The following is an 18,011-nucleotide window of genomic DNA, read 5'->3' on the forward strand; positions in this document are numbered from 1 at the left end:
ATAGTTGCTGAATTGTCTGCTTGAGTTCTTTTATTTTAATAGATTGGGTCTGCAACATATTTTGCAGGGACGCAACATGTTGATGGAGTTTTTGATTTTCCAGAATTAGTTGGTTTTCCCTCTGAGAAGGCGACGTTTCAGATGACAGGAAATCCATTTTGTTTCAAAATGTGATTTACAGTCACGAGGCCAAGCAAAACTGGAATAATGATGATCGATTAGTCTGACGCATTATTATTATTTTTATTTTTAAGTGTGGAAAGCTCGCCCAGAACAAAAATAAGATAGCGCACATTGAATGGACAGTTTATGAAAGCAATGCAGAAGCATATGCTTGTACATAAACTCTAATTTCAAAAAGGAAATACAAAATCGGCCCTTTGCTTTGCAGGGCCACAAAATTTTTATGCGTTGTATTTTTTTTTTTCTTTATAATATACATCGCCTATATTATTAAATGTACAACACTGCATTTAAAAAAACAATCGGCCCTTTTAGAGCCATTAAAATTACATACGTTGGAATACGTTCCGTAACTCAAATATAAATATTTGTCTTTAGGGTTCCGCACCCGAAGAGGGAACCCTATTAATGAGACTAGTGAAGCAAGGCATGTACCCAGCCTAGCGGCCACACGAATTTATCTAGAGGGCTGAAATTACACCTTGTTGGTTGGTAAATAGTTGGTCACGAAAATTATGAAATTTTTAAAAATTAGAAAAAATTTATCTTCAGTTTTGTAGAGTTTTTCAAGAGGCTTCTTCTATCTTGTTGGAAAATATTTTATTATTACTTTATCCAGACTAATTTTGGAATTAAATTTTTAAAAACTACTAAATTTTGTTTTTTATAGTAAAATATCTACATACAAATAAATAATGGAATTATATTCCCTACTGGTAACAATTATGAGCAATTCCATGGGATGTGATCACAAGAATTTTTGATGATTGTAGCAATTTTATTGAAACCTTGTGAATATGTTCCTTAATTTGTACAGAATGAAAGCCCACAAACAATTTTTCAAAATTTTTTAAGATATCTCTAATTAAAAATTTATGTCATTTTTTTAAAAAACTATGTAACTTTTTTTCTTGTTAACCAAATGAGATCAATTTTTTTTCAAATTTCTCACAAAAAGATGCTACTTTAAGAAAAAAATAGTTCATGAAGAAAAAAATTTTTTTTGCCCGGAAAAAGTCATAACAAAATTTTGAATTCATTTTTTGAAAAAACTACCTCTTCGATTTAAAAAAATTTTTTTTCTGCTTAATGCCTATGATGTTAAGAATAACTTCTCTAATTTTCATAATGAGACAGCAAGAACTTAGCGAGAAAAAAATTAAAACGTCCCGTGCGGCGCGACGGGACGCGCGCATCTTAATTTTCACGTCCATTATATAGTATGGAAACTTGCAAATATCTCGAAAAGTACGAATTGTCGTAAAAAATGTTCAAGACAAAAGTAGTGCCAAACAAAAAGATCTACATTTTTGAAACCAAAAAATTGGGCCGGGGCCCAATGTTGGGCCATACAATGAAAAAAGTGGTTTTCTTAATTAAGACCACTAATTTTCAGTATCAAATTCGTAATTCCTATGAAATTCTGCGTTCAGACATGTTGTATAAGTGCCCAAAATATTGGTCCCAATGATTGGGATTGAGCCCAACATTTTTTGACAAACAAATAAATAAATTTTAAAAAATTTTATCTTTTGGGGCCCAATGTTAGACCCACAGTAAAAAATTAGTTTTCTTCCATTTTGTAATCGTTATGAAATTCTGGGCTTAGACTTGAGGTACAAATTCCAAAAATATTGGGCCCAATCCCAGTCATTAGGCCCAATATTTTTGGCATTAGTACTGCAAGTCTTAACCCAGAATTTCACAACGATTACGAAACAGATACTGGAAATTAGTGGGTTTTATTTAAGAAAAATAATTTGTTTACTGTGGGCCTCACATTGGGCCGTGGAATCTTACATTGGGCTCTGTGCCCAATTTGAAAATTAGCTTCGAATTTCTAATCCTCTGACCCCAAAAACCACCAAGATAGGATTTTTTTAAATTTATTTATTTGTTTGTCAAAAAATGTTGAGCCCAATCCCAGACATTGGAATCAATATTTTGGGCACTTATACAACATGTCTGAACGCACAATTTCATAGGGATTACGAATTTGATACTGAAAATTAGTGGTCTTATTTAAGAAAACCACTTTTTTCATTGTATGGCCCAACATTGGGCCCCAAGCCAATTTTTCAGTTTCAAAGATGTAGATCTTTTTGTTTGGAACAACTTTTGTCTTAAACATTTTTTACGACAATTTGTACTTTTCGAGATATTTGCAAGTTTCCATACTATATAATGGACGTGAAAACTAAGATATTAATAAGATATTAATATTATTATTCTTAAAATCATAGACAATAAGTAGAAAAAAAATTTTTGATCATTGTTTCTTAACCCTTTGTGAACTCAATTGACTCAACAGCAATAATATAACTTGAAAAACAGATTCAAAAAAATTGAAAAATTAAAAGAAAATAATTTATAGGTGTCAAAACAGTTTTGCTTCCTCATGAAGAAGTTTTGCATTCGTGACGATTTTCAATTTTTCCAAGAAGATTATATGGACTCATCCTCATCTAGAATTAATATATTTGAAGTTTTGAGCAAATGTCCAGATGTATGTGTGTTTGTGTATAAAGTTCATATTTTACTGAAATCTATACATTAAATCATTTTTTGAAATTTTTGAACAAAATCGTTTTTTGTATTGTTTGAAATAACTTTTTCTTATATAGAAATTTTAATTAATTTTTGTCAAAATTATAATTCTTGGCATCAAAACGAATCTATTGATGTATAAAAAGTTTATATTTTACCAATATTTATAAAATTGATCGCTATTTGTATCATGATCAGGAAGCTAAATGGTCCATGAAAACGCTATGATAATCGACTCCAATCGTTCTCGCTATATTTTTTTTGTAATCTACACGTAAAAATACGTAAAAATGTATAAATTTGAATCCCTTAAGATAAAATTTTCTTCTTTTGTTATTCGAAAAATCCATGATTTTTTCTAAAAATATGAGTTTTACTTAAAAACAATATGATCATTAATTCCAATCTCGCTCGCTATATTTTTTCTGTAATCTATACGCAAAAATACGTATGTATACCAAATATGAACTGTCTTGGTCAAATAGTGTGTGGACACACTATTAAAACGATTCCCGGTCATATTCCCGAATCGAATTTCCCGAATGGCAATGTCCCGAAAGTCCAAATTCCTGAATGTAAAATTTTCCGAAAACCTTTTTCCCGAATGCAAAATTTCCCGAATGGAGATATTCCCGAAAATATTTAAATTTAAAAAAAAAATTACAGATAAAAACATTTGAAATGTATATAGAAAATTGAACGGTTATGATTACCATAGCAACTACTATAATATTTTTAAACTGCTGTCAGTGTTGAGTTTGTCAGTTTTGTTAATGCTATTTTTTATAAAATTTTTTGTATATACTTATTTTTAATATGTAGAATGGAAATGCCGTAAACCTTGGAAGGAAGACATGTACTATTCGGGTGATTTCTGTAACGTGTGAACCAGGTGAAAATGTTATCATGTTGAAGGATGTGTCACTCAATTCTAATTATTATATTACTATACGCTGTAGGTTAAAAAGGAGCGCCTGAAGAACTTATTCCTGTTTTTAATTAATTCGAGGAAAACTATATAAACGGAAGACCAGCACGAGGGCGAAGGAGGGCAGTTCTTCCTATTAGTATTTTGAATACTAATAATAAATGAACTATAATGATAAATTACATGCTACAAATAATATTTTTAATAAAAAAAGAAAAAAAATTTCGGGTTTATAGACCTTCGGGAAAAAGGTATTCGGGAAAAAGGTTTTCGGAAAATTTTACATTCAGGAATTTGGACTTTCGCGAAATTCGATTCGGGAATATGTCCGGAGGATTAAACGCTTTTTTCAAAATTTTTGATTTTTCCTTGACAACGCTATATTTTTCCTATAATTTTCACGTAAAAATACATAAGTCTACCAAATTTGAGATCTCTATGTGAAAAAATGTGGCCACCAGGGGGGGTACAGAGTCATTTTCAGGGATTTTTCGTAAAAATTCATGGTTTTTTCTTGACAACGCTATGATAATCAATTCCTATGAGATTCGTTATATTTTTCCTGCAATCTACACACCAAAATACATATGTGTACCAAATTTCAGCCCTCTAGATAAATTCGTGTGGCTGCTAGGCTGGGTACATGCCTGGCTTCACTAGTCTCATTAATAGGGTTTCCCCTTCGGGTACGGAACCCTGAAAATAAAAAAATATACTTTTATAATTCAACGTTTTACATAAAATAGCACAAATAATAAAATACTATTCGAGTAAAATTAAATATTTCATACGATATATATTTGAAATAATAGTTTTGAATCAAAAATCTTCTCCTTTTACCAAAAAATGTCTTTAAAGTGGAAGTAAATACCAATAAAATTTGAAATTAAATTTGTTCTCTTTAAAAAATTTTTATACTATATGGTTACACTAACGTTTCATTTCTTAAAATTATTTCAATATTCATTTACTCTATTATCATTAAACTTGAGAATAATCGAGGGGCGACGGAAGAAGAGAGAATGACTGCTGCTGAATAGATCGAGTGTACTTAACAAACGGTGGGTCAGACGAGTGTCGTGGAATTGGAAACTAATAATCCAATTGGTTGTTCGTAATTTAGTAAGGGTAAGCGAAAAAGAAATGAAGTACTCAGTAGTAAGGCTAGAGGGATACTGCCCCAGGTTCTGATCTCGGCTAAGTTACCCCCAGTCGGTAAGGTAGATTTCTACATTATCAGCAGCTGGCCGAATTCAAACACAGTTGGTAAGGTAGGAATCTGTTTTACCGACCGAGTTAGTTTACTAACCACCCAACAGATGGCGTCACTAGTAAATAGCCCAATTGGGCTACATGAATTTTTAATTTTTGGCGGGAAAATTATTTATTGCTAATAGGGTGCTTTGTTTTACCGACCGAGTTAGTTTACCGACCACCCAATAGATGGCGCCACTTATTTTTAAATTTCGCGGGCAAAAATATGTATATGTTCTAATCTCAGCTAAGTTAGTTTCAGATAGATGGCGCCACTAGTTTTCTAAGGTAAGATTAAAGTATATATTCATATTTATAACTGATTTATAACATTATATGGCATTAAAACTTTTATAATAAATAAAATAAAATTTTTTTATTATCTCTCTTTGGTCACTAGAGGGCCTTAATCGAGTTTTTCTCGAAACGTTGTTTTTGAAACTGGCGGACAGCATAACTCGAGTTCTAATGAACCAATTTTTTTGAAAAAAATATCATTTTTTTCGTAATTAAATTCTTCAAGCATCCCCCCTAAATCCAATTATCTATTTCTTTTTGGATTTTAGCTACAATCCAAAAACTAACCAAAAAAGACCTAATTTTTGACATTTTTTTTTTAAATCGCTGCCATTTCGTTAATTTTCAATATTTTTTATCGGGGTTAGGGGGGATGCTTAATGACATGTCTCAGCTTCAAAACGGTTTTTTGTTTTTTCAGATCTGATGTCCCTGAGAGGCTGTAGCCTGTCCGCCGATTGCCCAAATTTTTTTTTTGCCTTGACTTTAAGGCCCTCTAGTGACCAAAGAGAGATAATAAAAAAATTTTATTTCATTTATTATAAAAGTTTTAATGCCATATAATGTTATAAAAAAAAATTTGTTCCTTTAAATAAATTAAGAAGCGAGAAAAAATTTTTTTTTCTAAACCCGTTTTTTACTGCTTGAAAAGTGTAATACTACCTTAAAATATATACTTATTTATAACTAATTTATATATTAATTAATACTACTTAAATTTAGCAAAATCATTTATATATTATTTATTTCTAATAAATTTAATTTATAAGCAATTTATTAATTAAGGTAAGTTAGATAATTAAATTATTCTGTAATATTAGCATTTTTAAATTCAAATATACTTTCGTGCTGATTTCATTTTCGATACTCTCGAATTGAGATTCTTCCGACCCTGAAAGAATAAAACGTTCTCATTATTCAATTCCGTTGAAAAAATCTAGTAATAGTTTACTATGGAATTTATAAATAATACAGTGTATATTATAAATTTTAATAATAAATATATAACAATTATTAAATTATCTATAATTTAAGTGATTATTTAACATATATTTAAATTTACCTTAGAAATTCATGTATGTAATTTCTACATCTTTATACCATTTTATGTATGGCGGGAATTTTTAAAAGTTTATATTAATGTTTTAGATGTATTATTTTATACGTTAACAATTTATTAATTTTATATTTATAGAAATATTTTTTAATGCATTAACTACAATAACATTGTGTTTTTAAATAAACTGTGATAAATGTGGGAAATTTTTTTCTAATGTCTGATCCCTGAGCCGCCATGTTACCACCTAACCTGACCTATGATAAAAACAGACTTGTTAAATTTAGACACATCGTGTTTTTTTTTGTATAAATAATCTTTTAATTATGGTAATTATAATACCTATACATGTTTATTATTATAATCATATTACAGAACAATTTTATAAATATATTTTTGTTTCTTTCTATAGAATCCGTCAAATAAGATTGTAAAATGTAATTGCAACGATAATGAATGTCGTTTTCGTTTTATGCAGAGAGAAAACGTGAGTCTAGTTTTAGTTAAAATAATTTTTGAATTTTCAAATTTATTAATCTAAACTTTATTAAATAGAAAACGTTTATAAAAAACGTTTTTTTCCATTCTTATACATTTCCTCTGTGAAATCTACAAGTCAAACTTAACCTTACCTGTCAAATTTTCACTTATACATAAATTTGAACATAATTTAATAGTAAAGTTTTAAAGAAAATGTTTCAATTTTAATCATATCCATTTCAGAGTAAAAAATGTTAGTATTATATATTATTTTTTTTGTCTTATAAATCAGTATAAATTTTTTATTTATCTTTATATTGAAATTTTCAGAATCAAATGAACATGGCTTTGGAGCGAATGCGGGAGGAAATTTACGATCCTGAACGACCGGAACTTTTTATTAGACCGTGCAGGAGGTGGGATCAACTACCTCTAGTAGCTATTATGCCTGAGGAGATTCCAGTAATACTACCGGAAATACAAGCTGAGATTCCAGTAATACTGCCAGAGGATATTCCATTACCACCAGAAGATATCCCAATGCCATTGGAGCAAATAATGAATGTTGAAGTTGCGGTGGCAGAAGCATTAATAATGTTAGCTCCTGAAATTCCATTTGTCTACGATAACAGTCGTGATCCAGCTCCATGGATCCGCCTCAGAACACGTCCTAGGCAAATTCCAAGATTACCACCACAACCACCAAGACTGATTGAGGTGGAATTAGCTGAAGTTTATGAAAATGTACCAGCGGTAGAAGCAGCACCACCTCCTGCACCAATTCCAGTACAACAAGCAAGATTAGCAGCTCGTCAAGCAAGGCCGGTGCCAGAAGTTGTTCCTCCAAGGCGGGCTATATTAATTGAGCCTCCTCCATTAAGAGGAACTGTTCGTCAACGCCTTCGGAGGGCAATGAGAATTATGAGGTAGATTTTTAATTCTTTTCACTTCATGCTTTTTTATTCTTTTAGTTTTTAGTTTTATTTTTTCATTTCTTTAGTTTTTTTCATTTTTTTTATTGACTATTTATTTTAGTTTTTTAAGGGGGTCAAAATTAAAGGTGCTGACTCCCCTTACATTTTTTATGCTAAATATTTTTTGTTTTTAATGTTAAAATTGTGAAATTCTTATTAGTTCAGTTTTCATTTCTTTCATCTTTTTTTTGTATTGACTATTTTAGTTTTTTATACTTGACATTTTTGTTTTTAATGTTAAAATTGTGAAAATCTTGCTAGTTCAGTTTCAAAGACATCATTCTATTTTCACATTAATCTAGTTTTCATTATTTAGTCTTTCTATATTATTTTTATTATATAGTTTCTTTTACAGACAATTTTGCATGTTTCCTTTTTTTTCGTTTTATATGTTTTTTCGTAATTTCCATTATTATTCATTTTCAAAGTTTCTTTTAGTCATTTATAAAAATGGTGTTTTTTAGTTTTCTTACACATTTGAAAAATGCTTGCTTACTATCGTCTGTTTAAATGTTTAATTTTTCATATATTATATTTTTAAAATGTATTATTTCAATTATTATTAAGTCTAGATTATATTTGTTTTATATTATTTTTTAGTAAATGTACATATGTGATAAAAATGTTTTTTAGTTAGCGCACCTCATACATATGTATATTCTACAGTTTTCATTACATTATTTTTTCTAATTTACTGTTTTTTATTTGTATTTTGCATGTGTTATATTATTTGTTGGTGTTGTATATTATTTTAAAAGTATTATATTTAATGTGCTATATTTTATTTTGCATAACTTGAAATTTTTTTACACTGCTAAGAATTTACATAATTTTCATTTACTATACAATTTATTTCTATACTTTTATAGATTTTCACACTAGTTTTATTTTCTACGCTTTATTTTTATGTAAAATTAGTTTCATAATCTTTCGATATTAACCAAATATTAATACTTTACATTTTCTTTGAATTAATATTTTATACATATTATTAATTTATTAAGGTAAGTTTAAATACTTACAATTAATAAATTTGATTTCTTTTTAATTAAGGTAAGTTTAATAATTTATAACATATATTAAATATTTTAACTTATATTGCTTTGGATTTAAATTTCGCGCGTTACCGACGGCGTCTTCAAATTGTAGGAGCTTCACTCAACGGCCGCTCACACAAGGTGTTGAGAGCGCGTGGTGGGGTGAGCGCTCACGGTGGGGTGAGGATTATAAGAGTCGGAGCACCACGGCAGAGGCACACTCCACCCGTACAGACTACAGCGAGCGGTCGACCATGGAGCAGTGGTGCACATGCTATGAGTGCCATGTGACGAAGGTGTCCATATATAACGTGAGTATTAATATAATATAATATAATATAATATAATATAATATAATATAATATAATATAATATAATATAATATAATATAATATAATATAATATAATATAATATAATATAATATAATATAATATAATATAATATAATATAATATAATATAATATAATAAACAAACACAACTCCTCTAACACTTCCCCTCTCAAAGTCTCAACAAGCTTTTCCTTTAACTCCTCTTCCTGCCTGTCACCTTTCCAATCCATCATGCATTTTTTAACCTTTTCCTCCTGCAAAATTCCAAGCTTCAGCGCAGCAAAGCAAATATATCAATGTTTCCTCCCCCCATGAACATAATCGACAAATCCATTCTTTGTATCCCTTTTTATAAGCTCTTCCTATATTCCCACATCTCATCCTAGCCCAAATTTCTTTACATTCCTTGTTCCGTACATGCTTTCCCCAATACTCAGCTCCCTTCTCTCCTGGCATCATTTCTTTATATAATTTACTAAACGTTGATTTCCCAATTGCTTCTCTTTCTTTTGACACTTCTCTGTTCCACCAATTATTCAACCCATTTTTCCACCTTCTATACACTTCTGCCGCATCTTCCCATTCCAAATAAGCCTTCCTACATCCTCAACTTCTTATTCCTCCAAAACCAATTCTACATTTCTTCCCCATTTCGTAGGTTTCTTATTTAAAATAGCCCTCATTTCCTCTCTTAAACATGTTCTAGGCCACCTATCCTCATCCATTTCCATAATATCTCTAATATACCTAAATACTCTTTCCCTAACTGAATATTCTATACCCACTACTCCTAATTCCGTCCTCCACAAATACCTTGGAGTATTTCTTGCTACTCCCAACACCATTTTATAATATCTCCCCTGTGCTTTACAAATACTTTTTAGATTAGCCCAGCCCCAAATTTCTACTCCATACATCGCCACAGACCTAGTTAACGCATTCATCAAATAAATTCTGTCCTTTCCATTATCCCTCCCTGCTCTTTTAATCAATCCCCACGTTGCATTTGCTGCTTTTTGCGCCCTTCCCGCCATCATGTTTATTTGCTTTTGTTCTGAGTTCTTCGTACTAAACCAATATCCCAGATACTTAAATTCATTTACCACTTCCAACCTTTCTTTTTTAAATTACCACTCCTCGTTCTTTTTTTTTCCTCCTTTTCTGAAAACCATAATTTTTGTTTTCTTCGTATTCACATTCAATCCATTCCTTGACACATACTTCTCTAAAGTTTTCAACATTTTTTTCAATTCGTCTGCCTCCTCTGCTATTACCGCTATGTCATCTGCATATTTCATAACTCTAATTTTTACCTTCCCTATCACTGTCCCTGCCTCACCTTTTCTTGACCATCCTTCGTCTATATCGTCAATAAAACCGTCAAAAAGTATAGAGCTTAATGCACAACCCTGTCTAACTCCTATATCTGCCTCAAACTCTCTCGTTATTCTACCCTCAGTCTGCACCTCTGCCTTAGTAACTCTATAAATTTCTCTAATCATTGCATGCATCCTATCTCTTATTCCTAATTCCCAAATTTTTCTTAACATTAATTCTCGATTGACTGTATCATATGCCTTCTGGAAATCTATAAATGCTACATAAAGCTTTCCCTTTTTTTGTTGCAACCTTTTATTTATTAATGTGTTACGTACAAAGATATGGTCCCTTGTCCCTTTATTTCTCCTGAAACCTGCCTCACTTTCATTCAACTTTTTTTCCTCATCAATCCAAATATTCAGCCTATTCGCTAAAACATTCGTTAAAATTTTATATCCTACATTAAGTAAAGAAGTACCTCTATAATTACCCACTTTATTTACATCACCGTCTTTAAATAATGGCACAATTCTGGCTTTTTCCCACCCTATTGGTAATTTTCCCTCCACCCAAATTTTGTTTAAAATCGAAGTTAAAACCTCCACATCTTCACTACATAATACTTTTATACATTCTATTGGAATTCCGTCCTCTCCAGTAGCTTTTCCATTACTCATCCTACGTACTGCCACCTCTACATCCTCCACACTCAATAATTCATTCAATTTTTCGTCAACCGATAAAGCTAAATCTAAGCCTGTCAATCTTTCCCATGGATTGACCCCTTCATTAATCAGTAGCTGATCGAGAAAACCTTTTTTCAATAGTCCTTTGAAGTGCTCAACCCATTGCTCATCTTTGATATCGCTCGTTATCCTTTGTCTTCTTGCTACTCTGAATTTATTTATTGCTTCGCACCAACCTGAAACATCCTTCGCCTTGCTAATTTCCTCCCATCTTTCCTTTATCCAATTCTGTCTCTCATCCCTTTCAATTTTCTTAAGTCTATTTCTACATTCTATTAACATTTTTTTCTTTTCTGGACATCTATCTTTCAACCATTCCCTTAAGCTTCTCCACACCTCCTTCTTTATATGTCTGCATTCCTCTGAGAATTTTCCATACTGGCTTAGTTTTATCCTTTCCCCTATGCCCCCTACCCTCTTCACCAATCCTACATCTCTTGCGGCTGTCCAAATTAATGTTCTAAGATTTTCCCAATCATACCCATTTTCTCCCTCTCTCATCATTCCTCGTAATCCCTCCCTAATACCCTCCCTCAAATTTTGTACCTTTTTTTTATCCCATATTAATTTTTCTCCTTTATTTTTATTATTATCAAATCTTAAATCTCCCATTTCAATTTCACAAAATTTCTCTCCCTTCCCATGAATATGCAAAGAAACAGGCAGGTGATCAGATTCTATCTTTGGTATAATTTCAAGCTTTTTAACTATATCCAAATTATCTCTGTCAACCATTATTATCAAATCAATTGCAGAACCATGGTACAATTCGTTACTTCCTATATAAGTAATTTTACCATCCCAATCCCCATTCGATCTTCTATTTAACACTATCAAACCCAATTCTTCACATAGCTTTATCAATCTTCTGCCATTATTATTTACAGTTTTATCCTCGGATTTTCTTAAATTTACATTTATATCTTGGTTCCCTCCCTCATTACATATTTGCTCCTCCCCAACTCTTGCATTTAAGTCACCACAAATAAATACATTTTCATACTTTGTCATAACCTCTTCTAATACATATTTAAGCTTACATTCCATACAGGTCACCAACATTATTGTAAACGGAAACTATACATAATAAATCTTTAAATTTTAGAATCATCCCAAACTCCCATTCTAATACATTCCAACCTTCAATTATATCACGCTTTATTCCCACAATCTGTCCCCCCGATAATCTTCCCTTTTTAACACCTGCTTTTTTAATTCCACTCTTCACCCAATATTTAAAATTTAAATCTAGATTATTTAAGGCCTTTTTAGCACTATCCTGATCCAACCACGTTTCCTGTAAAATCATTATATCAAAGTCTCCTAAAAAGTCTTTTATTTCACTAAACCTTCTTGACCCATGCGTATTCCACAGCACCATTTTACAGATCTCGCTCCTTCTATTTTCTCCATTAGTTGTATTTTTGTTCTCGAAAAAATTCTTGCATCTTCGCCGTTCTCTCGTTGAATTTCCAAATCCTTTCATTCACGGTCAACCTTAGATATCCCAGTTTTACACGAAATCCATCTTCTCTTTCCTGTTCTGCTACCTGCCTCAACCATCTCTGAATTTCTATCTCCCTTGTCGTATGATCGTCATCGAACCTATAATCGAGACCTTTAAACTCTTTTTTATTATCCATTACATTTAACTTAACATCGAGGGTGTTAAATTCCAAATATATATAGTTTTCTTTTCCCTATTTGAGCCGAAATTCACTTCCATCTAAACCTAATTTTGTCATTGTTATTTGCAACAAATCATCTTGGCTCAAAGATTTCTCAGGATCACGATATCTAACCACAATATTGTTCCTTCTCGCACGCCTTTCTTTCCATTCATATTTCAAATGCCCATAGTCAATACCCTTAGGTCTCTATTTGTCCGCCTTTTTCGCCCCTGTTATTCCTTAAATTTTCATTTGTTTCTTTAATAACAGGTTTTTTCTTTGTATTTGTCTTATCAAATATTTTACTGTTGCGTTGCAATAACCTGTCCCGATAGTTAAAATTATTTACATCTTCATTATTATTGTTCTCGTTAATGTATATTTCCGTTGGCATTTCTACACTGTTATCACTATACATTTTTTCCAATGTCACGCATTTTTTTTCCAAATTCGTTAATTTTTCATTTAAAGACTATATATATATATATATATATATATATAATATAATATCTATAGTTGCAGAATGAAGGCAATGAGTTGCCGTTGCCAGCAACCTCGCCAGCGCACCATTGGCACCAGCCAGAGACGCCATCTTGGGTGGAGTTGGGCTCTCCACCAAGGTCCAGGTCGCCGACGCCGCAACCTAGGGCGCAGTCAACCCCAGTGTCCAGGTAGCTGACGACACTACCCAGGGTGCAGCCACCCGGCCCAGATCGGCGACAGCGTCGCTACCGTCGCCGCCAGCGTACTGTCATGCGCCTTGTTATTAATTGACTTTTTTAATTTTTAATTAACTTTTTTTATAATAAACGTGTTCACTTTTCCATAAGTATATGTTTTTTCTACGCATGCACGAAAGGTAAGAGTGGGAAATGAAGTGCGTGAAAGGTCGGAGTGAGGGTGAATGGAGTGGGGAATGAAGTGCGTGAAAAGTCAGAGTAGGGATAAACGTTATACGGCGTATGCGCGAGCAAATATTCTGGTATATATTCGGGATCGCGAGCGAAATTAGACATTCTTTCTTCTGTTCGCAGTCGCAACAGTCTCCCTTGCCAGTTACTAACTGTCTTTTTTGTTACATTGTCTTTTTTTTGTTAAACATTTACTGTTTTTTTTTGTTGTACATTTACTGTATTTTTTGTTATTTATATTTACTATCTTTTTTGTTATATTTACTGTATTTCTTAGGTTAAGTATTTAGTTTGTAAGTACGTTCTTTTCTAGGTTAAGTGTGTTTTTTCTAGGTTAAGTGTGTTTTTTCTAGGTTAAGTTTGTTCTTTTCTAGGTTAAGTGTGTTTCTCGTGATTATAGAGATGAAGCGGAAGGTCACAACCACCGAGGGACCACGTAAACATCCCAACTACAGGACCATCCTTGATGAGTGTGACGTCACCTTACCACTCATCAAGGAAGCTCTTGAGTTGGTGCCACAATTGAGTGACGTAGGTATAAGGCGTACATTTATCGAGCGATGGGTTGCAGAATGCTCGAGACATGAAAATTTGCTGTCGAGCATTCTAAAATCGATGTACTTTACACATCAAAAGCAGAGATATGTGTGCATTCTGCAATCCATCGTTCGATATCGGGCTTTATTCGAGTCGCACGTTGTAGATGGCGCTGGAATCGGTGATCCAGACATTAATAATCGCGTGCGCTGGGAAGAGTGTGAGAGTGCTTTTGCATATAGACTATACACTAATGCGGTCCTGAATGTAGTCCATATTGATATTAGCGTGTTTTTGGACGATGCGTCCAGGCTGTTTCAGGACCGCATTAGAGATGCTTTGAACAAGTACGGCCCCATTTTGGTGTACGGTGTTCTCATCGACAACTTTAAGAGGGTTGAGAATGGCGAAGAGGTTGTGAAGCCTATTTCTTTCGGATGCAAGGCTAACAGTGTCTTCACCACAACTCTCATAGATGATTGGTTCGATGAGAACATTAAACAGCCAATCTTGCGCAACGTGGAAGAGTTTCACGCAAAGGGTACGAATTGGAACCTTCAATCGATTATAAGGTTAGAAATTAATGTAAATAAATACAACCCTTTGCCTGCAAGCTCTTACATTAACTTACCTCCGCAAATTAAAAACAAGCATGCATGCATTAATGTTGTAAACAGGGACAACGAGTGCTTTAAGTGGGCGGTACTCTGAGCCTTGCATTCAAACGTGTCACATCAGGAGCGTGTTGCCAGCTACAATAAATTTAAAGATGAATTAAATTTTGAAGGTATTGAATTCCCAGTAGCGTTAAAAAATGTCCCAAAATTTTAAAAGCTGAATGACATCTCAATTAACGTCTATGGCCTTTCAAAGTTCTACGGTGACTTTTCGGTGCATCCTCTTCACCTTACTGCGGAGAAAAGAGATAAACATGTAAATCTCTTATACGTTGCGGATATGTATGCGGATGAGAAAGTTGAAGAGAATGTAATATGCGATGATGGTGATTTCATGAATTTTCACTACGTGTGGGTAAAAGATTTATCGCGATTATTGTTTAAGCAATTGTCTAAATCGCAGAGAAAAGAAGTATATCTGTGACCGATGCTTGCACTATTTTTATTCGGTAGAAAAATTAAATGAACACATCGAAAATTGTAAAAAGGTGAATGAGTGTAAAATTAAATTACCAAAGCCTGATAAGTGTACAATCACGTTCAAAAATTATAAAAATAAGGAAAAAGTTCCTTATGTGATTTACGCTGACTGCGAAAGTTTACTTCTTCCCGCCGATGAAGATGTAAACAATCTGAGTAAGACTGAAGTATTTCAGCGCCATAAGCTTTTGAGTATTGGTTATTATATAAAATGTAGTTATGACGATTCCGAATCAACGTATGTACCCTGTCCGAAGCAGGAAACCGACCCTGCTAAATGGTTTGCTGAAGAATTAAGGCAATTGTCTGAGAAAATTGATAATATCTTTAAAAATCCAATACCAATGACTACCTTAACTCCTCAGGAAATCAATGAATTCAAGCGAGCGACTATTTGTCACATTTGTCATCAGAAAATACCGGTGAATGTAAAGAAAGTCCGCGATCATTGTCACCTTACTGGCAAGTATAGGGGTGCTGCACATGAGTCTTGTAATTTAAACTATCAAGATTGTCAAACGATCCCCGTAGTGTTTCACAATTTAAGTGGCTATGACGCACATTTTATAATCCACGCGATTTCGACGAGCTTTGAAGGGAAAATTTACCTCCTTCCCATTAACAAGAAGAAGTACATCTCCTTCACAAAACATGTTAAGGGGAGTGAGGTCAAATTAAGATTTATCGACTCGTTTCGATTCATGGCAGCATCCCTAGAAAAACTCGCATCGTACTTAGACGAGTATAAAATTGTAAACAGCGCTTTTACCAGTACGGATCAGGATAAAATTAAATTATTAACGCGAAAGGGTGTATTCCCTTATGAGTATTTAGATTCGCGGAGAAAGCTTGATGAGACTGAATTACCTCCCAAAGAGAAGTTTTACAGTACTCTTTACGATGCCGACATTTCTGATGAAGAGTATGAGCATGCATGATGCTATGCTGAAATATACATGCATAACATTGCAACTTATAACCGACATCGATATGATCATGTTTCTTGAGTCAGGTATCAGAGGTGGCATTAGTCAATGTTGCAACCGCTATGCCAAAGCGATTAATCCTTATATGGAGAAATTCAATGAAAACGAAGATACAAGTTATATAATGTACTTCGATGTCAACAATTTGTATGGCTAGGCAATGGCACAAGCGCTCCCATATGGAGGTTTCAAATGGGTTGACAACGTTGATGAATCCTTTGACTTTAATGTACCTGACGACGCTTCAGTCGGGTACATTTTGGAAGTCGACTTGGAGTATCCTAAAGACATCCACGATACTCATAAAGATATGCCATTTTGCGCTGAAAATGCAAAACCACCTTTATCGAAGCAAGAGAAATTATTAACTACTCTCCTGCCCAAAGAAAAATATGTCATTCACTATCGAACGCTAAAGCAAGTTCTTGCAAACAGTGTTAAGCTTGTTAAAATCCACCGTGTCTTATAGTTTAAGCAATTACCTTGGCTTAAACCCTACATCGATTATAACACAATAATGCGAAACAACGCCAAAAATGAGTTAGAGAAAAATCTGTTCAAGCTCATGAACAACGCGGTGTATGGTAAGACGATGGAAAATGTCCGTAAGCATGTCGATGTGAAGCTTGTCACCAAATGGTTTGGCCGCTACGGAGCCGAAGCTCTCATCGCACGGCCGAATTTCCACAGTCGATCGATTTTCGATGAAAATTTGGTTGCCATTGAGTTACATAAAACTGAGGTACTGCTCAACAAACCGATCTATGTGGGGCTCAGTGTACTTGATATATCTAAGACGCTAATCTACGATTTCCACTACAGCTATATGTTGGAAAAGTACGGTGATAATTGTAAACTGCTGTATACCGATACAGACAGTCTAGTTTACGAAGTCAATTGTACAGATATTTACAAAGATATGAAAAAAGATATCCACAAGTTTGATACGTCAGATTACCCCTCAAACAACGCGTACGGTATTCCGCAAGCCATCAAAAAAGTGCTTGGCCTCATGAATGATGAGTGCAATGGCAAAATCGTTACGGAATTTGTTGGCTTGCGGAGTAAGATGTATAGCGTACGCGTTGAAGATAAAGAGTTTATTAAGAAAGCGAAAGGTATTAAATCCGGAGTTGTAAAAAAGACTATTAATTTCAATGATTATGTTAAATGTCTACGAGATTTTGAAATTCAAACTCGAACACAGTATAACATTAGATCGCGGCTACACAATGTCGAAACTGTGAAACAGTTGAAGGTAGCCCTAAGTCCACAAGACGATAAACGGTACTTGTTACCGGGGAGTACCGACACTCTACCGTGGGGTCACTATGCGATCCCAAATCTCGACGATTTGTAAATAGTTGATAAGTTCGAGAAAAAATGTCGGGAAATGTAAAGGCTGTGATAAAAGAAATAAATAGAACAATTGTATTTTAATTTCATGTGTTTTTTATTTAAAAATTCCTTACATATATACATTATAACATTGATTTAACATTGATTTAACATTGATTTAACATTGATTTAACATTGATTTAACATTGATTTAACATTGATTTAACATTGATTTAACATTGATTTAACATTGATTTA

At 33.1% G+C, this 18,011-nt stretch overlaps 1 protein-coding gene across 1 annotated transcript; it reads left to right on the top strand.

The window, feature by feature from the left end:
* Positions 1 to 16,932: 16,932 nt before the first annotated feature.
* On the top strand, positions 16,933 to 17,775 carry LOC127288485 (uncharacterized). Its single transcript, XM_051315962.1, has one exon. The coding sequence runs from the start codon at positions 16,933 to 16,935 to the stop codon at positions 17,773 to 17,775; it is 843 nt and encodes a 280-aa protein (XP_051171919.1).
* Positions 17,776 to 18,011: the final 236 nt, after the last annotated feature.

This window comes from Leptopilina boulardi, unplaced genomic scaffold, assembly GCF_019393585.1.
Source record: "Leptopilina boulardi isolate dan_hultmark-lab unplaced genomic scaffold, ZJU_Lbou_2.1 LbouV2_389, whole genome shotgun sequence".
NCBI lineage: Eukaryota > Metazoa > Arthropoda > Insecta > Hymenoptera > Figitidae > Leptopilina > Leptopilina boulardi.

Bases quoted from the DNA above. Each gene is read 5' to 3' on its own strand.
- LOC127288485 (XM_051315962.1), top strand. From the start codon at position 16,933: ATGCGAAACAACGCCAAAAATGAGTTAGAGAAAAATCTGTTCAAGCTC.